We start from the raw sequence: 27,117 nt of genomic DNA, 5'->3' as shown, positions 1-27,117 counted from the left end.
TAAAATGTGGTCGGAGACCGTAAGACTGGTTGGAGAACTGGGAAGGGGGAGGGGATGGACAGAGAGGGAAAGCAAAGGCTACTTGAAGTTAGAGAAGTTAGGTATGTAAGTGTGTTGGCCTTTATTGCAAGACAAGAATAAAATTGTCTTAATGCAACATTAATGGGCCTTAGAAAGCCATACTTTGAAACTATGTACAGATGTTTTTTCCCTATCGAAGGACAGATATCAAGCGAGAGTGTAACAAAAGTTCACCAGATTGATTCCTTTAAAGAAGATGAATGTCCTGTGAAGATATTGATTAGACTGTGCCCGTTTGATTATATCTTACGCTTCTAATGTTTTGTTAGGATCAAAGTAATGGGAAGATTCAAATCAAGGGTTACAAACTGAAAATTAGGGGTCAGCTGTGCAGAACTGAAATGAGAAGAAATGTCTTCAGTGAGGATAGTGAATGATTGGAAATCCATTCCCATGAGGGCTGTCGGGGCTATATTGCTGAATCAAGAGTCAAGAGTGTTTTATTGTCATGTCCCTGATAGATCAATGAAATAGTAAGATTAAACGAGAACTTACCAGTTTGAAGTTTGATCTGTATTTTATGAGGAGTTACGATGAGGGATTTCGTGAAGAAGCCCGCTTCCACGCATGCGTGTCATACTTCAAAGCAGCGGTGTGAGGTCACAGAAACCTATAATGATCTAACATAGTAAGATTATCAAAGAGATACCAGTTTTTGATATGATCATAAGAGGGTGGGAGCGGAGGGCACGAATTCCCTCATCGTAACTCCTCATAAAATACAGATCAAACTTCAAACTGGTAAGTTCTCGTTTAATCTTACTATTTTACTTCGGAGTCACGTGAGTGACTTCGTGAAGATTTCAAAGCTCTGTGACCTCATGCCGTGGAACGAGTCCATGCTTCACAACTGCCTTGGGTATTGGGAGAGAGCATCATTAGTAGTTTTAAAACACAATTATACAAAGAGTTGTGTGGTATAACGAAAAAAATATATAACATTTTTTTAAATTTGAGAATCATAACCCTGTAACCTATCGGCCAAAATATTTTGTTGAACCTAAAATGTTTTCTTAATACAATGATGGCTCCAAATTAACTGGTTTATTATACAACCTGTGGAAAACCCCTTTTTTTTTTTTTTTTTTTTTAAATGACCCTCCTGCCATTCTGAGGATTTGGTCTGTGGGTACCTGTATAATATTGCTGCGGATGTTGCTGCAGTCCTGGTGGAATGAGAGTTGAAACATCAGTGTCTATTCCTGCCATTTTTAGGACCTATTTTAGCCATCTTGAAATAGTTTGAGTCGTGACCCTATCATGCAGTTTCTTGTAAGAGATAAACCACTCCATACTCTGACCTCGAATGTTCTGAGTATATGCTATGTATTGTTAGATGTGTCTTGTTATACACAGTCGTTTGCCATATGGGTGTATCATAAAATCAAACCCTAGACCCGAGGAACCCGATCTGTTTTCTTTTATTAAATCCTGTATGACAACACCAGTTTCTCGGTGAGATGATCAGGGAGTCCAGGCTCAGTTTGCTTAATGGCTGGACTTCTTGTGCGGTAAATAACACCATGAGCATAACCATCTTCCTGGTCTGTTACTGAGGTGACAACGCTGTTATGAGCTACGAGCTCCTCAGCATGTTGAGAAAACGACACCCATGTCCCAGATTTCGGAGTACCTGGTTAGCTTACCAGGGGTGCGTTCCCACCGCGTGCCGTTCCGATCCTTGTGATAGGTAATTGGAGAGTGCACTTGGGGCACTATTGATGGCACTGTAGCTCCATCGATTATCCTAATGGAGGCTTGTTAAAATTCCAATACGGCCAGAATGTTCTTGGCCTTTTGGTCGAGATTGTTGTCCAAGCAGTATATGCCCCATTTCTTGATGTGTCCAAGGTACTGCTTCCGTGTTGACAGTCTTAGTGCAGATGAGATGAGATTCATCGTCCTGTCTGACAGTGTAGTGGGTCTGTTAGACTCTACAAATCAATAAATCCAAAGTGTTGTGGCATGGATGACTGCCTCCAGTCACTGGATAAATCAATAATTTTTTGGCAATGTTCATAGGGAACATGGTTCTAACACCATCCCCTGTAAGACTGAAATACCATGATTGAGAAAGTCAGTCGGGTACTCTGAAAATTCCAGATGCCGAGTGTGGTTGAATTTTCCCTAATACCCCAATGATGGGTCCGAACGGGGGGAAACCTCACCCTATGGCTTATTTACATAACAATGCCAAGCTGGTTTACGAATTTTAGTACATAATATTGGGGCTAATGATTGCCCCTTTTGTAAGCTCTATATTGCCAAAGTTCCTCTATTGAGTCAATGCCTGCCATATAGAAACCCGCAACTGACACCAAGTCTTTATGAATAATAAGAGCATCCATCCTAAAATGAATATCTAGAACAAATGTGTTTAGGGGTTAAAATCAATGATAATCCTGCAACCCTACTCTATCTTATTTTTAATAAATATGTTCAATCCCCTTTTGTGTACAATTCTTGTAGCACCATGTGGCGGTGTTTTAGATTGTTTGGTTTACAGGGACAAATTGCCCTTCTGGTGTATGATGTACTGTGGTTAATCAAGGCGGGAGGAGAGAAAAACCCTATCAGATAACCCTGAATACTGCTGAGATTATATGAATCTGTAGTGATTATCTACCATACATAACTATAGTGTTGCAACCTCCCCTACCCTCGTAGGTCCCTATTTAACAGAAGAAACCCCACCCACCTACCTCCATGGTTGGGTGGTTTGGTTCCTTGTTTTTTTTTTTTTTTTTTTTTTTTTTTTAGGTTCTGGTTTAATATTTCTTGTTCGGGGTTGTGTGGGAGGTTGAGGCTTCCGCATCTTCCACAGGGTGGCCGCCCTGGCCATACCCTAAAATGGATCCTGCAGGTTATATTGATTTCTGACACTGCTACTGGTATGAGCCACATTTTGTATGGCCTTGCCTGTGGCTGGTATCATGCTCCAAAATAGGCCCTAGCGCTGGCCTTGATGAGCCCCAGTGTCTTAGCTTAGTCCACACACGGTTCTTTATTTGCAAATGGTAGCATTTTTGGGGTCCTAGTGCTGGCTGAATGGCCGCCTTCCACGTGTAGTTCAGGTCATATTGCATATTATTAAACAGATCTAGTGCGTCTTGATGGTCTTTGGTTACCTACGTTTAGCTGGTTCCTGATGTTCGTCCATATGCTGCCAAATGCATTGGATTACACTGGGCACCTGTAATGCCTCACTGTTGCCAGGTGGCAGATGTCTGGCCAGTGTTTGTAAATTTTTCTTGTTGGCGTATGTGGCCAGACATATAGTAATACTATTGCCATCCTGGATCCAAGTCTACCCATGTTTGACTTGGTTAAAGTAATCAGCCACCATGTCCAGCAGAGTCCCTGCTGTATTAGGATCATGGGACGCTGTATTACCAGGCTCTGGCCCATCAGGGTCCTGCCTACTCTTTTTTATAGAGTTAGAGATCTCTAGGGTCCCACACGGGGTACCCATGTGGGGCTTAACTGCCCACTTGTCTTTTGTTCTGCGGACCCCTCTTGCAAGTCAACCCAGAACTGACCCACAGTGCTCCCCTCTGATGGGGTAGAAGCATTGTGCAGCCCTCAAAGAGGTACTGCTGTGGTTTTATCACGTTGGAGCAAGGCTCCATACACCGCTTCTTCCCGCTCCAGCCCTCTCGGGCGCTGGTCGCCGGTGGTTATGCAAAGTCGGACCCTTCTGAGTCCACTACCTTGTTTGATTTGTGTCTAGCCTACCGCTCGGTCACATGGATCTGGCCGGTGCGGGGCCGACATCGGGCACAGCTGATCCCACTACGGTTGATCCAAGTGCCGCTGGCTGCTGCTGGCTGCCCGCTGTTCCATGGTCCTCCTTCTCCAGTTTTGTCCTTCCTTCCGTGAAGTGGATATGGCCGGTGTGGAGGATAACTGGCACAGCTGCTTCCATCTATTCCTTTAACCTGACTTCAACGCTCTCAGCACTCCTGGCTGCTCCTTTATCTAAGACCCCTGGGACCCACCCCCGTACTGACGGTACTGGTCCCTTATGGTCGTTGCAGCCGGTCAACCCCATTCTAATGCCCTCAATTCTGGGCACTCCTACTTATATGGTCCTTAGATAAGGGACATATAAGACATTAAAACTGATGATAACAGCTACTATAGTTTTTATATAATATATATAGTCCCTAGATAAGGGGTGTATCAGATATTAAACTGATAAGAACAGATACTACACTTGATCTTAGCCAAAAAAAACCCGAGAAGCGATTATTGTAACTAAAACCCCGCTGGGACCGATCCTGGTACTCACATACTGGTCCCTTGTAGTAGATTGCAGCCAGTCAACTGCAAAGTCCTTTGCTGCCGAGAAATGACTTTCTCACCATGCTGGAGCGAAGTTGGGCACAGGTGTTTTTCCCTCTCCGGGAACCGATGTGCCCATGCTGCTCCTGCCGTTGCCAGCCCCTCACGAAGTGCCAGCTGCCACTGCTGCTGCCGCTGTCTGTGCTCCTGCAGCTGCCGGCTGCCACTGCTGCTGCCGCTGTCTGTGCGCCTGCAGCTGCCGGCTGCCACTGCTGCTGCCGCTGCCGCTGCTGCTGCTACTGCTACTGCTGCTGCTGCCGCTCCTCCGCGGTTCTCCAGCCGGCCTTCTGCACCTTACATGGACCTGGTCCATGTCTGCACCTAGAAAGGTAAGTTGAAGGAAAACGCAGGGTCTCTTACCTGCTGTTCCCGACTTTCCTTCTCCCGCCGGTGACCGTCGTTCCCTGTGTCGGGTTCGAGCCGCTTGGACCGACCCCAGTGTTCACGGGCCTGGTCCTTCGCGGCAGTTCCGCAGCCGGTAACCCCGGCTGTTCCTATGGATCCCTGGCCCTTACCTTGTGAAGAAAGTTTTCAGCCCGAACGTCCCGTTCCTACTCCATAAGTGCCGCTGCACTCGCTGAGCGTTTCGAGCCCCGGTACCGCTGGTCCGAGCTGTCTGTCCCGCAGCCTCTGTGCTGGCTGCTACCGACTGCTCCCAAGCCAGTCTCGTTTGAGACTGGCATAGGGACCTTTTTTACTTTGCTTCCCGCCCGGCCGAGAGGTGAATTTTGCCGGTGCGGGAGCAAAGTCGGGCTCAGGTTGTTCCCCCCCCCAGGGAAACTCGTGCTATTGCTGCTGCTGGCTGCTCGCCCTCCACGGGTCTCCCCGCCGGCTTTCCGCAGCCACCTAAAAGTAAGTAGAAAAAAGGAACGCAGAGTCGCTTACCTGCTGTTCCCGACTTTCAAATCTCCCGCTTGGGGAACGCCGTTCCCCGCTGTGTGACTCGTTGCAATGCGTGTAGCGATATGACACGCATGCGTGGAAGCGGGCTTCTTCACGAAGTCACTCACGTGACTCCGAAGTAAAATTCATACTTGTAGCATCACAACACAATATGAAAACTTATTCACTGTAAACAATAACATACATGAGAAAAAAAAAGTTTAGCGTGTATATACACACACACACACGTATGTACACATGAAAAACAAACAATAATAATGCAATAACACTCGTAGTTTATGAATGTACCCAAGATAGAATTTGTGAGGTTTTATTTGGATTAATGGAAGGGATATGGAGTTAGAAATAGTAATTTGATCAAAAGTCGATCGTGTAGTGCTGGTGCGAGGCACCAAATGACCTAAGGGCCTGTCCCACTTACGTGATTTTTTTCGGCGACTTGCCGGGCACCCACCATAGCCGCAGCAGGTCGCCGAAAATGTTCAAAATGTTGAAAATCCAGCGCCGACCAGAAAAAGGTACGACTCTTTGGGGCCACTACTCACGACCAAACAGGCGTCACCCCGCCACCTTTGTCTGGTCACTGCCAGATAGTCAACTTTTGGAAATTTTTGGCGACCCGCTGCGACTATGACGGGTGCCGGCAAGTGACCGAAAAAATCGCGTAAGTGGGACAGGCCCTTTTGCTCCCATTTCTGATGTTCCTATGTTTCTTGCACCAGATGTCTTGCTTGTAGCATTGGTGCAAATTCAGAGCCTGTTGTCATTCAGTGATCATAAGACATAGGAGAAGAATTAGACCATTCGGCCCATCGAATTGTATTGAGGCATTGAATTAATATATATATGATGTTGGTCTACAGGGGTGTAAATATTAAATACCAATTCCCATCCGTTCTTATCATATTTAATCTTTTATGAAATACATATCGATTTTTATTCAAAATTTTGAGTGGAGATATAGAACAATATTTTTTTAATTAAATTTATCTTTTTGTACATAAGGATAATTAGTTTTTTGGGGGAACATGCTCAAGGAGAGAAAGCCTTATGTTATAATTTGATATCAGACTATTAGTCTTCAATATTATGTCACATTTTGTTTCTTCAGTTACCCAGAAAAGCTTTGGAGGAAAAGGCGTGTGGGTTGTCGTGGTGATGTTTGTGATCTGCCTGATCGTCGTCGGAGCTTTCATCTTGCACAAGTTGAAAAGGTAAGTGCTTTGGCCAAAAGGATCCAACATTGAACAGTCTTGTACCTTGGTCAAGAAAGTCGTCAAGTCAATTTTATTTCTATAGCACATTTAAAAACATCTCTCGTTGACCAAAGTGCTTTACATTAGTGCAGGTCTAACGTGTTACGTACAGTGGTACATAGATCTCACAAGAAATAAATACATACAGCGCTCCCTCAGAGGACCTCAAGAAATGCTTGTGAGTAGAAACAAGTTTTAAGTCTAGACTTAAAGGAGTCGATGGGGGGGGGGGGGGGGGGGGGGGGGGGCGTTCTGATGAAAAGAGGCATGCTGTTCCACAGTCTAGGTGCTACAACTGCAAAAGCGCGGTCACCCCTGAACTTATGCCTGGACCGCGGGATAGTCAGTAGCCCCAAGTCAGCCGACCTGAGGGACCTGGAGGTAGAATGGTGGGTTAGCAGATTGTGAATTTAGGTGGGGGTAAGTTGTATACATAAAGGAGGAGCTTGAAATTGATTCTGAACCGCACTGGGAGCCAGTGGAGAGAGGCCAGGATCGGGGTAATGTGGTCCCTTTTTCGGGTGCCTGTCAGAAGTCTTGCTGCGGCGTTTTGAACCAATTGCAGGCGGGGCAGGGATGATTGGCTGATGCCAGTGTAAAGGGAGTTGCAGTAATCAAGGCGGGAGGAGATAAGAATGTAATGGCCTAACCCAGCCAAGGAAGTTTTCCCTGCTGGTGTCATACAAGATGTGTAGAATGAGATAAGTGGAAACCTGATGGAACATTACCTCCAACCTTTTCACTGATGGCCTTTATCCCTAATACGAATCTGAGGGGTAACTTTTTTCATGCAATTGGTGGTGGGTGTATAGAACAAGCTGCCATTGGAGGAAGTTGAGGCTGGGACTACAGCATAAGTTTAATAAACAGTTAGACAGGTACATGGAGAGAACAGGTTTGGAGGGATATGGACCCAACGCAGGCAGGTGGGATTAGTGTAGCTGGGACATGTTGGGCGGTGTGGGCAAGTTGGGCCAAAGGGCCTGTTTCCACACTGTATCACTCTATGACTCTATGACTGAGGAGTCCATGATCTGTTTCATTGGGGAGTAAGTTTTAAAAGAGGTCTCATCCTCCACTGGCTGTGGTCTGCTGATGCAAAATGGTCACCAGCTTGTGCTGCAGGAAAGAACATAATGCATGAAGGATAGCCTTGTAGTTGATTTCAGAATGAGATATTCAATTTCAAAGTGTGCATCCATTCAATAAGTGATCAAGATTAAGAGACGGCAAAGAGAGGAGGGAGTTACAAGAAACCACAGATGCTGAAATCGTGAGCAAAACACAAATTGCCAGAGAAATTCAGTAGGTCAGGCAGCAACTGAGGAGGAAATGGATAAGTGACATTTCAGGTCAGGACCCTTCTTCAGAAGGATAGATGGAACTTCCGAATGTAGCAGGAGTAGATGAAGTGTATTATAGTGAACAGGATCATGTTTGAGTAGTTGACAGCAGGGAGTGAAACTTTGAGCCAAGGGTGGACAGTAAGAAATCTTGCCTTGCTCAGTTCTTTCTCAGTTGCTCAGCAAAGCAAGAATTTCATTGTCCTATACAGGGACACATGACAATAAACTCACTTGAACTTAAACTTGAACTCTTTAAACATTTTGCCACTATGCGGTTTTTCCCTTGGGTGAATAATCTTCAGGCAAACGTTCACCAAAATCTCTTCATGCACCCCTTTCCGCAGTTTCCAACCACTTGTGAGAAGAAGTCTCGACCCTGAAACATCACCCATTCCTTCTCTCCAGAGACGCTGCCTGTCCTGCTGAGCTACTTTAGATTTTTATGTCTATATACTTGGCTGAAGAATCTCCTGGTCAGCAGAGGAACAATGCATCCTCTCCCTGCCAACATTCTGGGCAATGGCTCCAGTGTTGATTCTAGACAACAGGAGACCCTTTGTTTAGTTTTTAGTTTAGAGATAGTCAAGTCAAGTCAAGTCAAGTTTATTTGTCACATACACATACGAGATGTACGAGATACAGCGGTAACAGGCCTTTCGGGCTACCGGGTCCATGCCGACCAGCGAACCCCGCACATTAACACTATCCTACACCCATTAGGGATAATTTTACATTTTATACCAAGCCAATTAACCTACAAACCTGTACGTCTTTGGAGTGTGGGATGCAACCGAAGATCTCGGAGAAACCCCACGCAGGTCACGGGGAGAACGTACAAACTCTGTACACACAGCACCCGTAGCCGGGATGGAACCCGGGTCTCCGGCGCTGCATTCGCTGTAAGGCAGCAACTCTACCGCTGCGCCACCATGACCGTGCAACATTTGCACATTCATTTTTCTCTGAATGAAAACGAACGTGACCTGCTGCTTAATTCCAACAGTTTATTTTTTATTTTTCAGAAGTTGAGCACATGCAGTTTTTGGCTTTTTCCTTTTTTTGACTGCTAATATAATTTTCAGAAGAATGTTAAAATTTTATGAACAAGTAACAACAACGGTCTCTTCAACAAACCATTCTCCGACCAACATTTAATCCATTGTAGACAAGGGGAGAGCAATTCTGTTGTTAGAAACTGGATTTCTGCAGGCTTAACATACCACACTGCAAGGCAAATTTCATTAGTTCAACAAATTATTACCATACATCCCTGATATTGAAAAGCCAATTTGAGATTTCTCCAATCAAATTTCAGTATTTATAAAGCAAATGCCAAAAATACAGGGATAAACTGTCCACCGCAAGTGTTTTGCCTTTGAATCACCAACAACTTGGCAAATCTCCGCTAAGCTTTCTATCTAAGTATCGGCATGCTCATTGAATTGTAGCACTGGTCGCACTGAGAGATGGGAGCACTTAGTTTGATTTATGCCCTGGAACTTGTGATTGTCAAGGTCACTCTTTCCTCCTGGTCATTATAATAGAGTAACTTAAGTGTTTGTTCCTTACCACATTGAACTGTGCTGTTTCGAAAGCTATGAGGGCTTCATCCTGACCCCAGTAACTGTCTCTAAAAAATCAATAGCTGATTGATAGTGATCCATGTAAGTAATTGAATGCGGCACATCTTTAGAGAAAATGACATGTACGCTACACATTTATGTACTTATAATCATGATCGGCGGTCACTCGAAAAACGAGTACGACTGTCCTCTCCACTCCATAGGACCGACTACTTGTGGGTCTGCAGATGTCTGTAGAGGCCGATCCGTGATCTCATACACATCTCAAATTACTTGGCAACTTATAAAGTATTTTTGAAGGGAAAGAGAGAGGATGGTTATACTATTAGAGGTGTCAATAATTTTTTTTGAATTTTTTAATGAAATGTTAAATGCTAAATATTTAGGTGAATCCAACTATAGACAATAGACAATAGGTGCAGGAGTAGGCCATTCGGCCCTTTGAGCCAGCACCGCCATTCAATGTGATCATGGTTGATCATCCCCAAACAGTACCCGTTCCTGCCTTCTCCCCATATCCCCTGACTCCGCTATTTTTAAGAGCCCTATCTAGCTCTCTCTTGAAAGTATTCCAGAGAACCAGCCTCCACCGCCCTCTGAGGCAGAGTTACTCCAGCATTTTGTGTCTATCTTTGAACATCGATACTGTATGTGACGCTTCAGGTCAAAACTCTTCTTCAGACTCTCTGTATGGAACTGAGCCTAGAATACAGGTATTTCAGTATTCAGTATTTCAGTATTTACTTTTAATGTCATTTTAACTGAGTACTTACATACACAGATGAAACGAAAAAATTGTTTCTCAATCAGTTCCCGTCAGTGCAGTTAATAAAAACAGAATAAATACATATAGCTTAAAAATTTAAATTACCATATCTAAAATAGGCCTAAAAATTGAAATAAAAACAGACTTTCAGACTGAACAGTGGCTTTGCTTTGACAGGTGCCTAGCTGTCAAAGTATGGGCGAGGTTAGATGTGTAGGTATATGATATATGGGGAGGGGACACAGTCCGTTAACCAGTGAGTTGAGACGAGGAATGGTGGAGTCACTGGTCGCGGCCCGCAGATGGCTGGAGTGCAGGTGAGAGCCGGCGGCGGCAGGTGTGGCCTAGCCATGGCAGAGGAAGCTGTTGTGGCCGGCGGAGGCAGCAGTAGCTCCGGTCTGCAGGGAGGCAGCCCAGCCTAGCAACAGTTGGGAGGGCCGTGTGTGCCGGGGGTGGTGTTAGCAGCCTGGCCTGGTGATGAATGGCGGTAGGCCCAGACTTGTAGTTGCCAAGGATGGCACTGTGTGTCGGAGGCGGTGTTAGTAGCCTGGCCTGGTGATGAAGGTTGGTAGGCCTAGCCTTGTAGTTGCCAGGGTGGTGCTATGGGCCAGGGGTGGTGATAGCAGCCTGGCTTGGTGATGAATGTCGGTAGGCCTAGCCTTGGAGTTGCCAGGGTGGAGCTTTGCCTGGGATGTCACTGTGGGCCTGGGGTGGTGATAGCAGCCTGGCCTGGTGATGAAGGTGCATAGGCCTAGCCTAGCCTTGGAGTTGCCAGGGTGATGCTTTGGGCCGGGGGTGGCATCGATAGCCCGGCCCGGAAACAGGTGAGGAGGCAATGCAGGTGGGAAATGGCATCGACAGCCCTGCCTGGCAGTGAAGGTCGGTAGGTCCGTCCACTCTAACCAAAATCTGTTATAAAGAGGTCTGTAATATCAAAGGTTTGCTGTATTAAACATAGAACATAGAACACTGCAGGACAGGCCCTTTTACCCACAATGTTTGTGCCTAACATGATACAAAGATAAACTAATCTCCTCTGTCTGAATGCAATATATATCCCTCCATTCCTTGCATATTCTCGTGCTTATCTAATAGCCCCTAAAACGCCAGGCACATACCACTTAGTGTGTGAAAAAAACTTGCTCTGCATGTCTCTTTTAAACTTTCCTCTCTGCCTTCCACCCTGAGAAAAAAGTTCTGACTGTCTTCCCTTTCTATATTTAACATTGTTAACAAAAAAAAGCACTGCACGCACATGTAAATATTTGTGCAGACCACACTTCCTGTTCCACCCGGCTAGGAAAGACGCCCCACTGAGGCACAATTCCAACTTCCTCCTGCACACAATTCCAGTATTTCTGATGCCAGGGAATTGCTGGCAGAGTTATTGGCAAGCTTTGTGAATCGGAAGAGGTTTTGTTCGACTCACCTGGCAGTCAGGCTGCTGATGGAGACTGGGCTTCGTGTGACCCAAACACAACACGCTGGTTAAAAAAAAAATCACGACAAACTACAGAATGGAAATCTGAAATAATAATTGAAAGTGCTGGAGACACTCAGATGAGCGGGCAACACTGTTGGAGAGAGGAACAAAGGTCGCATGACAAATACTGGCCTTCTGTTGGAATGGAAAAGTGGGAACACAGTATGAAATTACAGAGAAGAGGCAGAGTGGGGAAGGGAGGGTAGAGACCAAGAATATACAGGCAACATTAATACCATTGGAGCTGTCTAACAGAGGGTATTATGGTGTTTTTTTACAACCTTCTCAAAATCCAATTTCGACAACCACTCATTTATCGGGCATGATTAGAATAGTAGTCTCACGCACTCCACGAGCTCCGGCGATAGTAAAAATAAGTCTTCCAGTCTTGATTAATTGTTTTTTATTGTAGTAATACAAAACAATGATATAGTCCATCACATTCCGTTCTTAATCATCATTCCATTCATGTCATATAAATCATAAAAACATCTTCCTGTGGAAGTACATCGTCTGACAACATATATATGTCCCGATCATGCTCGTGGTCTGTTTCAATCCATGCCCGACATCAAACTGAAACTAATCATCTGAGTGTCTCCGCCAGACTCCTCTAGCCAAAAACACGCCCCAGACTACGTATAAAATCCCACCCACATTCACACAGGCAGATAATGAATAGAGGTAACGAGACATGACTATAATAAACTTACTTAAGCTTAATGGCTCCAACAGAGGGTGATGAATAATTGTTAATCGCAGTTAACCTAGCCGGAGAATTGCAGATAGAGGGAGATGAATTAGGGCAATAAACAGAAGGAAAAAACAAAGTTTATTTTCCGATAACCACCAGCAGAATACCCAGAAGGTGTAGATGATCCATGCAGCCAGCAAATCATAAGGTGAAATGTGTATTTCTTTATCATTTTACAGAATATCCTTCCTCAAATTTGGAGACCAAAACTGCACACAATACTCCAGGTGTGGTCTCACTAGGGCCCTGTACAACTGCAGAAGGACCTCGGTGCTCCTATACTCAACTCCTCTTGTTATGAAGGCCAACATGCCATTCGCTTTCTTCTTTGCCTGCTGTACCTGCATGCTTACTTTTATTGACGGGTGAAGAAGGACCCCCAGATCCCATTGTACTTCCCTTTTTCCCAACTTGACACCATTCAGATAATAATCTGCCTTCCTGTTTTTGCCACCAAAGTGGATAACCTCACGTTTATCCACATTAAACTGCATCTGCCATGCCTCTGCCCACTCACCAACCTGTCCAAGTCACCCTGCATCCTCCTCACAGTTCACACCGCCACCCAGCTTTGTATCATCTGCAAATTTGTTAAATGTTACTTGGAATCCCTTCATCTAAATCATTAATGTATATTCAATCTGAAGAAGGGTCTCGACCCGAAACATGACCTATTCCTTCGCTCCATAGATGCTGCCTCACCAGCTGAGTTTCTCCAGCATTTTTATCTACCTTCAATTTTCCAGCATCTGCAGTTCCTTCTTAAACAATGTATATTCTATATAATGTTAGTATGTTTGAAGAATGATGTAGCACATGTAGAATAACACTGAACTCACTGTGATTCCATAATTCTTACAGCTAATGGGGTGAAACTACTTTGCCTTTATTTTCCTAGCTCCTACAGAGTCATTGCACTGTGACAATTTACATGCATCAATTAAAAACCATCCATGTATTAAAAACTAGCAGGTCCGGTATCTCAACAGACAAAGTAAATATTTTAACAAATGGCTGCATGTTTACGATTATAATCGTTTAACATTACCTAAACGGCATTGAACCTAACTTTCCTGCCTCATCTGAAGGAATGGTAAAATAATAAACCCTATACCTCACAATTACAACCTGGGCTCCCAATGGTTGAGGCTCCCCTCTGTGATCATGGGGTCCAAATATTAACCCTTTAAAACAAAATGAAATAAATGCCATGGAGGTTTAACGTTGAAACATAGACAATGGGTGCAGGTCTAGGCGATTCAGCCCTTCGAGCCAGCACCGCCATTCAATATGATCATGGCTGATCATCCAGACTCAGTACCCCGTTCCTACCTTATCACTATATCCCCTGACTCCGCTATCTTTAAGAGCTCTATCTAACACACTCTTGAAAGCATCTGGAGAATCGGTCTCCACCGCACTTTGAGGCAGAGAATTCCCCAGACTCACAACTCTCTGTGTGAAAAAGTGTTTCCTCGTCTCCGTTCAAAATGGCCTACCCCTTATTCTTAAACTGTGGCACCTGGTTCTGGACTCCCCCAACATCGGGGGAACATGTTTCCTGCCTCTAGCGTGTCCAAACCCTCAATAATCTTGTATGTTTCAATAAGATCGCCTCTCATCCTAAACTCCAGAGTGTACAAGCCCAGCCGCTCCATTCTCTCAGCATATGACAGTCCCACCATCCCAGGGATTAACCTTGTAAACCTGCGCTGCACTCCCTCAATAGCAAGAATGTCCTTCCTTAAATTAGGGGACCAAAACTGTGCACAATACTCCAGGTGTGGTCTCACTAGGGCCCTATACAACTGCAGAAGGACCTATTTGCTCCTATACTTAAATCCTCTTGTTATAAAGGTCAACATGCCATTCACTTTCTTCACTGCCTGCTGTACCTGCATGCTTACGCTCATTGACTAATGAACAAGGACCCCCAGATCGTGGCTGATCATCCAGAATCAGTACCCGATACTGCTTTTTCCCCATATCTCTTGATTCCGTTTGGCCCAAGGGCTATATCTAACTCTCTCTTGAAAACATCCGGTGAACTGGCCTCCGCTGCCTTTTGTGGCAAAGAATTCCACAGATTGGCAACACTCTGGGTGAAAACTCTCTGACAGTCGCTTTGTGTTGCAGGAAGATACCTGGGCGGAATGTTTATGCTCAGATGCATAATGAAAAAGAGCAGGAAATGACTAGTCCTGTCAACCACAGTGAAGACACACAGAACATCATTCAAGGGGAAGAATACATCGATGATGATTTGGATTCACAGACGCTAGGTAACGGAGGAGGTACCCCTGTTCCTTTTTTAGTTTTTCTCTAGTTAACAATGGCCCAGCATTTCCCTTTGTAAAAGTGACAATGCTGTTACATCGGGTCGAGACCCTCTCCTAATTCCCTATTTACCAGTGCCCTCCCCTAATTGTCCATTTGTTGTTGCTCTTCACTAATTCCCCACAGCCGTGCCTGTCATTGCCCTGTGCTGTTAGATGTTCTATATCCTATGTGCCGCTACAATGGATCTAATTGAAAGATAACTGAAGATAGGCACAAATTGCTGGTAACTCAGTGGGACAGGCGAAAGATCTCAGGAGAAAAGAAATAGATGACATTTCAGGTCAAAACCTGTCGTCAAGCAGTTTAGAAAAATTGCTTGTTCTGACAAGCACCTATTTTACAAATTGCTATTTCGAGATGATCCTAGAATAGGAGAAGTTTCATCGTGGCCGTCGTGCCGGAGCAGTGTCAGGCCCGTCAGCCGCGACACAATTGAAAATGGTGCTGGGCCCGGCAATCCTCCCCCAACTGTGCAGGCACGGCTGATGGAATGCGATCGCCATTTTCAGATCGCCATTTTCATCTAATACTACCGTGTGCATTTGACTGGTTTCACGATGGGGACCCAATGGGTCCAACGGGTCCACGGGCTTTCTCGTGCCCGCTAAAGTGTACTAGCAAGCTATTTGGGTATCAAGTGATGGGATGTACAAAGAATCCTAAAAAATAAACAGCTTAAAGAATACTCGCAAATTAGGCATTTTATATGTGCATTCTGAATTGCATTCTTTAAAAATTTGTTTAAATTCTCAAACTGGAAATTCAACTCAATGGCATTGTGTGTAAGAGGGAACTGCAGATGCAGTCTACATTTGTGGATCTGAGACCCACTCAAAGCACCTCATTTTCCAGTCATTGGCTTCTGCCAAGGTTTGGAGTTTAGTTTAGTTTAGAGATACAGCGTGGACACAGGAACTTCAGCCCACTGATTCTGCACCGACAGCAACCCCCGCTCACTACCCTAGGGACAATTTACAACCAAAACCAATCCTGTGTAACCAGAGCACCTGGGGCAAACCCACGCAGTCACCGAGAGAAGGTACAAACTCCATACAGACAAGCACCCATACATAGTCAGGACCGAACCTGATTCTCTGGCGCTGTGAGGCAGCAACTCTGCCGCTGCGCCGCTGTGCTGCCCAGAGTCTTGGAACAATTTCAGACAGCAGAATGTAGAAATGTCCAATTTATGATTGGAACTAATCAACCATTTTATTTTGACAGGTGGTCACCCTGCTGTGGTTCTCAGCATAAACTCCCGGGAAACGCACAATTATTTGAGTAGCTGATGTTCGCTCTGGGTGATGCGTGAAGACTCGCCTCCATTTTGTTTTGTTGTTCCTGGGGACGGGTGAAGTGATGAAGTGAAACGAACTCCAGTGTGGCGGTGGGACAGTGGGCAATCTAGCCTCCTAGAATTACAAAGTCTTCAATTAAGCGTCAGTGTGTTAAAGGCACCCGAAGAGAGAGAGTGGATTCACAATCAGACCCCTGAAGCTCTCTGTGCCATACCAAGCCCTGCATCCTCCTATGATTGAGCTCTGCCAGGAAGGAGAGCAAGCAGCCTTCAATAAGTTGTTGCGTGAACCACTCTACCTTTCCTCTTCTTGCGTCTCATCTAAGAAAACTTTCGCGTTGTAAAACATTTGCCCATTCCTGTACGGACAGTCCACATTATTTCCATTACATTCTGATTTTTTTTTAACATATCTGCTTTTATATATAAAAAATTAAGTAAGGCGTTGATCCCTGCTTAGGTTGTCAGGCAATCTACTTTGATCAAACGTGCAAGAGTAAATGTTTATCTTCACTTTCTTTTCCAGCACCTGTCAATTAACAAGATGAGAATTATTCACGTCCTTCAGTGGACCTGCGATCCAACCTGTCAGATGAGACGTTCTGCACAATTATATATAAAAGGCCTATAGTTTTCCAACTCATTCTTATTCTCTGTTAACCTTTCATGGATTTTTATTGCTTCTTCAATTGACAAACATGTTTTTTGACCCCCCCCCCCCTTAAAATCTATAGTAACCCTTTTGCATTGAAATCTGACGACTTCTATGATCTGCTACTCTGGAGTACCTGTTGTTGGCTGCTTGGGGTGATCACTGGAAATGGCATGGCTTAGATGAAAGAGCAGGGGTCTGGGGCAATTTGGACGGCTCTTTTCAAAGAAAATCGGCCAGTGCAGAAAAACAATTCCGTATAATCACGCTCTTCGAAAAATTGCAAACCTTTGCCGACCACCTTTACAAACGCCTTTGTTAGATTCACCGTTCATAGCCGAGAAAAATAGTAGAAATCCTGAATTGCCGGGCAGTTTTAAGAAATGAAAAATGAAGGTAAGAAGAGAAGGTATTAACCTTTCGGTGACGGACGGGGGGGGGGGGGGGGGGGGGGGGTAGCCACGTGGTGATCTGATTAATGTAATTAAAATGCAAATTGGGTTGAATAGGACAGATGCAGATAAATTACTTGCAAACTACTTGGTGGGAGTCATCCGGAATAAAGTGACAATGTTGAAATTACAGCTGGGATATTTAGAAGTAAAAACAGAGTCAGTTTTCACCAAAATAGCAGTCAATATGAGGGATGTAACTCCCGTGAGACATTTTCCAACAGTGACTGATATTATAAAGATATTATGTGAACTGGAGCAAGCTTAGAAAATGGTCTTGAGGTTCACATCAGCGCTGAATGACAGAACGGGTGTAAGGGGCTTATGGCTTCCTCTACTCTCTATATTTTCTACGCTGCGATGTGAAGCATCGGTTAACATTTTATAGGTCCTCCTCTGATATTAGCTATGTTAACAATTTTTATCATGCTCTTCAGATGAAGTCTCCCCCATCAAATGCAAGTATGCAGTGTCATGTGTACTGTTGCTAAAAGCGATGGTATTACAATGAGTGAAGTTTGAAGGAGTCCCAGAGGGGACTGTCACATTATTTTAACATTCAAGGCTGAATATATATCCATATTTGAACATTACAGGTGTAACCAAAAGGCACATTTCACCTTTTAAGCGTGCAGTCATTAATATCACTGCATTGTTCAGTGTGTTCAATGCCACAAGAATTGACTGTTATCTACTCGATAAGAATCTGAAGAGGAGCTTGTTTTATTTAACAATGCCATAGGAATTGACTGTTATCTACACAAAACGAGTCTGAAGCAATGCTTGATGATTTAACTTTATAATCTAATTATATTGCTTGTCCATTAATGATTGATTTGGGGCATACGTGAGTTTCAGGGCTGAGAAGGCTGGCAATATGAAACAAGCCATCCAATGCTCTTCAATCATTCCTCTAGTTGGCGTCTCTTTGTCTCCTGTTCATTCTTCCTCGCTTTCCCATTTAAGACATTAGCTGAAGAAAGGGGAAACTATTTACTTCTGTTTCTAGATATTTTGTTGCATTTGGAGTTCTCTGTCTATAATAACCACATGGCTCAATTGCCTATAAAATGCTAGGATTATTATTCCTAAATATCGTATTAATATTCCTAAATATTAATAATATTCCTAAATATTATTGCTAAAAGTGTCATTGCTAAACATCCAGCCCACAAAGGGCCGACCAAGCTGCCAGCTTTGAATCAGTATGGACTAAAGCTGTTGAAAAATGAGGCTGAGTTAGACAACAAATTGACAGAAGTCACAAATGAGCCAGAGAGCTCCTGGAGTAAGAGAAATATGCATTGCAGTGAGAAGTTGAGCTGAAGAACCGTATGTTAGATAGGTACTTGTTCCTAAATCACTCTTCCTCTCTTGGACTTTCTATGCTGCTGTCCTGCCACTATTAATCTAGCCTCATTGAAGATCCCACTTAAACTAGTGTTCCTCGGTGATGCTGTGTGTGACAACTATTTGTTGGTGAGATTAAATAAAGTGCTGAGGGATGATTTCGAGTGTAAACACCAGCGAAAGTACTGGAGTGAACAGCCTGTATCACTGCAGTCGAACTGATATCGGTCAGAATGGCATCAGAACCAGTAAATCACATGTGATGGCACGTAGCTCGGAGGCCAGTCTTGCTAAAGCCTGGCTGCTTGCAGTAAGTAGAATAATATACTGGGGGGAAAAAATTACAAACATCCTCAAACCAGAGTGTCTGCTGACTGGTTTCCTTTATCATCGTGACTTTTTTGCATATTTTTTATTTGTTGTTCTTTATCTCTCCACATCATCGTCTACATCTCTTGTTTCCCTTATCGCTAACCGCTAACCAGTCTGAAGAAGGGTCTCGACCCGAAACGTCACCCATTCCTTCTCTCCAGAGATGTGCCCGTCCCACTGAGTTACTCCAGCTTTTGACAATAGACAATAGACAATAGGTGCAGGAGTGGGCCATTCGGTCCTTTGAGCCAGCACCGCCATTCAATGTGATCATGGCTGATCATCCCCAATCGCAACACCGTTCCTGCTTTCTCCCCATATCCCCTGACTCCGCTATCTTTAAGTTTTATACATGTCTTGCACGCTATGCTCAACCGAGGTTTCACTTAGTCTTAGACATTGTGATATTACCTGCCTCTACTACCTCCTCTGACAGTTCGTTCCATATACCTACCATCAATTTCTCCTCAATTTCGTTTGCTATTCTAAGAAGGCTATTGGCTTGCTGTCCCACATTCAGTTAGAAGAGTTCCTATTCACAAAAGAAGGGCTTTTCTCACTGTAACATTAGTGGGACGGACTAGCCAAAAGCACAACATTTCAACTGATGGCAATCTGATATGCAGATTGAAATCTGGAAATGTTTAGCGGGTCAGGCAGCATCCGTGAAGTGAAACACTGAAGTAATGTTTTATGTGCCAAAACCAAGCTGCTGTGGGAACTGAGAGGGTCAGGCAGTGAGGTCCTGATGCTGATTGACCCGCTGTGTTCCTCCAACAGTTTGGTTTTTTTTTTTGTTGCTCCACATTCCAGCATCTGCAGTCTCTTGTGTCTCCACTGTTTGTGATTTGCCACACATCCTATTATCTGCTTCAGCTCGTTCCATATACCTACCACCCTTTGTGTAAACAAGTCGTCCCTCATGTTCCAATTAAACCTTTCCCCTCTCACCTTAAACCTCTCGTTCTTGATTCCCCTACTCTGGGTAAAATACTTTGCATTTACCCAATCTTTACCTCTCCTGATGTTATACACCTCTATAAGACTTCCATTTGTTCCTTCCTCCGGTCACCCCTTTGAGTCACAAAACTCATTTCACCCCTTGCAATTCCCAGTCCAGATGACAGGCTATTAACCAGTGTATTAGCTCCGTTAAACTGGAAAAGGGGTGCCAAGAATATTTACGAGGATGTTGCCAGGAATTGAGAGGCTGAGTTGGCGGCAGAGGTTAAGCAGGCTAGGATTTCATTCCTTGGAGCGCAGGAGGATGAGGGGTGATCTTACAGAGGTGTATAACATCATGAGAGGTCAAGATAGGATAAATGTAAATGCAATTTTACCCAGCGTAGGTAAATCAAGAACTCGAGGACAGAGGTTTAAGGTGAGAGGGGAAAGATTTAATAGGAACCTGAGGGGCACCTTTTTTACACAAAGGATGGTAGGTATATGGAACGATCTGTCAGAGGAGGTAGTAGAGGCAGGTAATATCACAATGTTTGAAAAACATTTGGACAGGTACATGGATAGGATATGTTTAGAGGGATATGGGCCAAATGCAGGCAGGTGGGTGTAGTGCAGACACAGCATGTAGGTTGGCATAGGCAAGTTGGGCCAATGGGCTTGTTTCCACAACGCATGACGCTATGCCTCCCTATCCACTGTTGATATCTGATTTGTTGACTGTAATTTACTGACAAGGCTGTGCAGATTTGTCCAAGACAGTCAAGCTTTTGAAAATCCATTGTACCGTGCCTTTCTGTAACTTTAGGATTGGTGCACTATTGATCGTAAATATCACGGAGCGGCACGGCGGCACAGCGGTAGCGTTGCTGTCTTACAGCGCTTGCAGTGCCAGAGACGGGGGTTCGATCCTGATTACGGGAGCTGTCTGTACGGAGTTTGTACGTTCTCCCCGTGACCACGTGGGTTTTCTCCAAGATCTTAGGTTTCCTCCAACACTCCAAAGACGTACAGGTTTTAGGTTATTGGGCTTGGTATAAGTGTAAATTGTCTCTAGTATGTGTAGGATAGTGTTAATGTACGGGAATCGCTGATCGGAGGGGACCTGGTGGGCCGAAGGGCATGTTTCTGCGCTGTATCTCTAAACTAAACTAAAACAAAATCAACTCTAAAAGGTACTTTGCAGATAGCTGATATAGGTCTTGGATATCCTTGAAGTCTGTCACCAAATGTTATGCAGTTCTCTATTTAGAACTTGATCATCTGAAGAAGGGTCCTGACCCAAAACGTCACCCATTCCTCTCTCCAGAGATGCTGCCTGTCCCGCTGAGTTACTCCAGCACTTTGTGTCTGCTTTAGTACTTGATCCTGTGTTCATTTCGAGGCTTTCCTCAGTTCTGCTGATAAGAGGTCGACTTTCACCTTAAGAGACAAATAATAAAACCACCAGGTATCAAGTACCTGAAATGACACAAGGTACAGTTAAGTTGCTCAGTTAAGGACCTGAAGCCTCTGGTGCATCAATGAAGGTGATGCGAAATGGTGTGGAGTCTGGGGTGCTGGGAAACTGGCTCTCATTGACCCATATATCAAACTTCAGTTGTGTCCAAACTGTGAGATCCCGGGTGTGAGCAGACACAATCTTACACATTTCCCTGGGCAGAAATGTAACACCAGAGCCACCTTTCCAAAGGATTTGCACAGGCGATGAGCTGGAGGGCTGTGACTGGCCTCGGAGCCCAGCATTCAATGGCATTGCGAACATTAGAACCGGAGAGAGTGGGAAGATGTGGCGGCTCGGTGGCGCAGTGGTAGAGTTGCTGCCTTACAGCACCAGAGCCCCGTGTCCCGGGTTCAATCCTGACCACGGGTGCTGTGTGCACGGAGTTTGTACGTTCTCCCAGTGCCCTGCGTGAATTTTCCCCGAGATCTTCGGTTTCCCCCCACACTCCAAAGACGTACAGGTTTGTAGGTTAATCGGCTTGGTATAAGAGTAAATTGTCCCTAGTGTGTGTAGGCTGGTGTTAATGTGCGGGGATCATTGGCTGGTGTAGACTCCGAAGGGCCTGTTTCTCTAAACTAAACTAAACTAAATGAAGGATTGGAATCTTGGCGAAGCAGGGAACGAGGTATACAGCCAAGCAGGGCCCAGTGGGATTGTCTGATTAAGTTGTGGAGAGCCCAGAACTGTTCCTCAGTGTGTTCACTCGGGAAAAAACAATACCCATTTTCAATTGCATGACAATGGAAAAAAATATAACCTATTTGAATTTCTAGGCAACATTGCCCAGAATGCAGATAGAGCCTTGGAAACCGATCAGAAATTAAGACACACAGGTCAGTTTATTCTGTATGCTGTGCCACATTAGTGCTGCCTTCTAAACAACTTACACACTTGATTCTATTATTGTCACCATGTGGATCGGAGTCTCTCGTCTCTGCTTGTGGTGGCAGGATGTAGATTATTGCGTGTGACACGGACCTGAGGTCACCAGTGCCCCTGCCGCCTACCCCTGTTGTTTATGCTATCGGATGTATTTTTATGCCATTCCTTTTTAAACCACCTTGTCCGAGTGACTACAGTTTAATTGATCTGAAATCAAAAAATGCGTTCAGGCTATCTTGTTTTAAAATTGGCAACAACATTGTTTTTCTAAGAGGGTGTTTTGATGTCATTCAAATGATCAAATGGTTAATGGAAAGTGTTAATATTTAAAAAAAAAACGATGAAGATCATTTTTATTGATAAAATGCATATGGTCAATCGCACTGGATGGTCTTGTAAACACAGTCAACTCACCATTGTCGGTGTTTTGTCAGTTAACTGAACACATTTTGGTTACTTGTTGGTCACATTTAACGTGTTCAGATGGTGCACTCTGCAGTATAAGTAACGACACTGCACACTACACAGAAATGCCCACATTAATTATACGTTTGGCAAGCTGGGTGTGTTGTTACTTGTACATTGCCATTGTACATAATTTCTCCGGTCAGTTTTTTTTGGTAGTTAGAGTAATGTTTTAGACTGCTAGTCCTACTCGTTGCAACAAAACGGTGATCTCTGTATATTTATTTGTTTGACGCTACTTATAATGATTAACAAAAAATCTGCAGTTTGATTGCACAGTGTAATTGATCATTAATTGTTTGTGTCTGTCTAATTTCATTGCACAGAGAATATGTGCACATCAATAAATAAATGACTGGATGTGGTACTTATTTTGTTCAATGGGATCTTTTCAATCTCTATATTTTGATTAATGCATTGAGCACAATTAATTTTTTTCCAAGCTGTGGAGCTAAGCAACCTACTGTGTATTCGAACGCATTCAAAAAGTTATACCTTTCTGTGAAACTGAATGCACTTGCAGTTTTGTTTAATAAACACATGGATCCAAAGTACGTTTATTTGCTTTCTTTCTGCATTTTAGGAGCATCATGTAATTTATTATAGCTTCTCCTTACGAACACGGTGGCGCAGCGGTAGAGTTGCCGCTCACAGTGCCAGAGACCCGGGTTCGAACCCAACTACGGGTGCTGTCTGTACGGAGTTTGCACCTTCTCCCCGTGACCTGCGTGGGATTTTTTCTGAGATTTTTGGTTTCCTCCCACACTCCAAAGGACGTACAGGTTTGTAGGTTAATTGTCTTGGTGTAAAGTGTAAATTGTCCCTAATGTGTGTAGGATAGTGTTAAAGTGCGGGCTTATTTCTCTAGATGAAGAAAAAGCTTTCGACCAAGTGGAATGGTCTTATCTTTTCACAGTGTTGGAAAATTTTCAATTGGGAGAAAACTTTACTTTATGAGTGAAGCTTTAATACACTAATCCGACAGCTAGAATACTGACAAATCAAATGGTTTCACCTAAATTTTATTTATCTGGGGGTAACAGACAAGGATGTGCCCTTTCTCCAATGTTATTTGCTTTAGCCATAGAACCTCTTGCTGAGAGTATCAGGCCCCATTCAGGCATTTATGGATATAATACCAAATATGCCACCAATAAAATCTTGTTATATGCAGATGATGTACTTTTATACATTACTAATCCCCAAGTTAGTATTCCAAATGTTCTAAACATTATAGAACAATTTGGTTCTTTTTCTGGATACAGAATAAATTGGAACAAAAGTGAAATCATGCCAATAAAAGAACAAGACCCTTCTCAACTCCAACAATTTCCTTTCAGAATCGTTACTGAAAAGTTCAGATATCTTGGAATTTACGTGACTAGAAAGTATTCCTTTTTGTTTAAAATAAACTTCCCACCATTAATCACTAAACTGTATGCCTACATCCAATTTTGGAAAACACTTCCTATCTTCCCTTATTGGTAGATTAAATGCCATAAAGATGATCTTCCTTCCGCAACTTTTATATTTATTTCAATCAATACCGATATATCTCCCTAAAAGCTTTAAAAAAAAATTGATTCTATTGTCACTAACTTTATTTGGGACTACAAAACCCATAGAATACACAAAAGACATTTGTGCAAATCCAAAGAAAATGGAGGATTTAATTCCTAATTTTCTTTTTTACTACTGGGCAACTAATATTAAAAATATAACTTTCTGGTTGGACGATACATGTCAACATGTAAATTGGTTAAAAATGGAGAGGGAAGATTGTTTGCCTTTTAGTATAGGCTCGATCCTCCTATCTCCAATACATTTGAATAAGTCAACGTATGAGCAAAATCCGATAATACATAGTACTGTCCGTATCTGGAAGCAGCTGAAATTCAGTCTTAAATTGAGAAATATGTCTCTCCTTCTTCCTATTGCAAATAATCCCTTGTTTAAACCGTCTACTTTAGATATGGTGTTTGTTCAATGGAAGAAACTGGGAATCAATACTGTGGGAGACCTCTATAAGAAGGGGACTCTCTCTTCTTTTCAACAACTACAGGAGAAATATCACTTGAATGCCAATAATTTTTTTAGATACCTTCAAATCTGAGATTATGTGAAAACATATACACAAGACTGTCCTCTTATGGGTCCAGATATATTAGACGATTGTTTGAATAGACATGCCAATACAAGTAAGTTGATATCTTACATTTATAACACTCTTCTAAACATTGACACCCCACCCTCTGAGATTTACAGGCGAGCATGGGATGTAAGGGTTTTCTGCATCGAGCTTTCGCCTAAGGTCCCTGTGGTTTGCTCTGGTCCCTCGACCAGGCCGCGCACACTGGTTCCCCGTGAGTGGCTCGACCCACTCACCCCCTACGGTTCTAGACACTGGACTTAGTTGCAGGAGCGTTGATAGTGCAGAAAATTCAACCAGACCAGATTTGAAGACCAGGGTTTAAACAGGAAAAAAACTTTTATTTAGCGGTTGGGACTATGGTACATGAATACTTTGACACAGTTCTATAAGGCATATGCATAATTACAGTTCCTGTTTCGGGATCATAGACGCAATAACTACGATACAATACTCGAGTGCAGGATGGGGAACGTACGGCACATCGTAAAATTTGCCAGCACATCTACACTTACACCCCGTTAATATAACCCCCTCCCCCTCCCCTCTACACTAAACTACGTCCAGGATGTGCAGGATCGGGGTACATGCTCACCATGGGGCGATTACTGAGGTTACTGGCTGGTCGTGCTGCTTCCTCCGATTAGGTGGCTGTGGAAGGGTCGTCGGCGGTCGTCTCAGTCTTTCGGGGTGGTCCGGGGGGTCACCTCGCCCAGGGGGCTTTCCTTTTCTTTCACGTGGCCTCCGCCCTGAGTGGGTCACACTAGACCGCTTTTTAAGCGCTTCCTTTGTTCTCTCCAACTCCGCGGGGATTCGAGTGCTCTCCCTCCTTTGTTCTTCGTTATGTGGCCAGTTATTCTAATCCTGAGTACCAGTCGGGATGGCTTAGATGGGTTTCGAGCTCTCTCTTTGTTCTGCGTTATGTCCGGGAGTACCAGTGATGGCTAGACGGTTTGTTAATTTGTTTCTCGATAAGAATGGGTTTAACTGGTTTTCCCATCACCGGCCAGGTAGGTTTCTATGGGCTATTGTGCTCCATTAACGAGATTAACTATGTAGGTCGGCTTGGGGTATTGTGATGCCTGATGATGTCAACGCCCCAGAGTCTGGACTTTGACCTGGTTTCGAGGGTTTATGCACGGCCAATATCCATCTATTGTTCAGGCCGTGACTTTGCAGAAACCCAGAGACTGGGCTGTGGGGTTTCGCTTTTGTGGCTGGTCACGAGGTCCCGCGGCCATCTTGGGCCCCACTGATTGTGACATCCCTTGTTAAAACTGACCGCAGCTTTTCTCTCTCTCAGTCCCAGTCCCGTATAAAAAAATGTCCAAAATGCAGCTCTTTGGTTTTGTTGATTGTAGCATGAGGGAAAACTTCTCAAATCTTACAGGGAGGACGAGCTGGGTTTACCCATTTTGAAAGATATATGGGAGGAAAGCCATACACTACACTACTGTTCTTTAAATGCCAGGCATTACCTGATACAATTTAAAGTATTGCATAGGTTATACTACTTCAAATTGAACAAGATCTTCCTAACTGTCTCTCCTCTGTGATAAATGTCACTTCCAAGAAGCCACTCGGAGAAACTCATTATTTTGTATCCTGTATAAAAATAAAAAACTTCTGGGCGGGTATATTAAATATCATTTCTAAAACACTTAAAATTCAATTGGAGTCAGATTCAAAATTAATAATATTAGGAATGTCAGAAGACTGCCCTAATTTAACGATATCCCAAAGATGCTTCCTTGACTAGGGTTTAATAACTTCAAAAAAAATTATACTTAAATTCTGGAAAAAGATAACAGTCCCCACAGTGAAGATGTGGATCACAGAAATGACCGAGACACTACATCTGGGAAAAAATAAGGCTTGGCTTGACTGACAAACCAGATCAATTAGTGGGATATATATCTGCTTCTTTCACTTCTTCATTAGTTCAGGGTTTTTTTATTTTTTCTCTTTCGTGTCTTTTTCGAAATTCTTTCTTTTCTTTCTTTCCTTTTTTTCCTCTTTTCCGATTTAGTTATTAGTTTATAAAATGTTAAAATCGAAGCTGTACGAAAATTGTATAATTGTTATTTTGATTACTTTCTCCTTGAACAATTGCTTCTAATAAAATAAATATTAAAAAAAAAAAAAAAATTGTTTTAAGTCCGGGGATCGCTGGTCGGT

The 27,117-nt window shown here is 43.6% G+C and overlaps 1 protein-coding gene, 1 long non-coding RNA gene and 1 pseudogene across 3 annotated transcripts in view; 2 read left to right on the top strand and 1 right to left on the bottom strand.

Moving 5' to 3' along the window:
- The window catches only part of sorcs2 (sortilin-related VPS10 domain containing receptor 2), a 736,913-nt gene extending 719,666 nt beyond the window's left edge, over positions 1 to 17,247 (top strand). Inside the window, exons 25-27 of one of the 2 annotated variants that reach the window (XM_055644862.1) lie at positions 6,440 to 6,542; positions 14,653 to 14,810; positions 16,081 to 17,247. In XM_055644862.1, coding sequence (XP_055500837.1) covers positions 6,440 to 6,542; positions 14,653 to 14,810; positions 16,081 to 16,145 — 326 coding nt within the window. In that variant the 3' untranslated portion in view covers positions 16,146 to 17,247. The remainder of the gene's footprint in view (positions 1 to 6,439; positions 6,543 to 14,652; positions 14,811 to 16,080) is intronic. The other variant, XM_055644870.1, reaches the window with a different exon arrangement.
- On the bottom strand, positions 4,220 to 4,330 carry LOC129705144 (U2 spliceosomal RNA; annotated as a pseudogene).
- A 1,930-nt stretch (positions 17,248 to 19,177) lies between the features above and the next one.
- Positions 19,178 to 23,341, top strand: LOC129702844 (uncharacterized). Its single transcript, XR_008724450.1, has 2 exons — positions 19,178 to 19,358; positions 20,461 to 23,341. It is a non-coding gene; the product is annotated as an uncharacterized LOC129702844 (long non-coding RNA).
- The last annotated feature ends 3,776 nt before the right edge of the window (positions 23,342 to 27,117 follow it).

This window comes from Leucoraja erinacea, chromosome 1, assembly GCF_028641065.1.
Source record: "Leucoraja erinacea ecotype New England chromosome 1, Leri_hhj_1, whole genome shotgun sequence".
NCBI lineage: Eukaryota > Metazoa > Chordata > Chondrichthyes > Rajiformes > Rajidae > Leucoraja > Leucoraja erinaceus.
The sequence above is the reverse complement of the archived record's forward strand: the minus strand, read 5'-3'. Positions and strand labels throughout refer to the sequence as shown.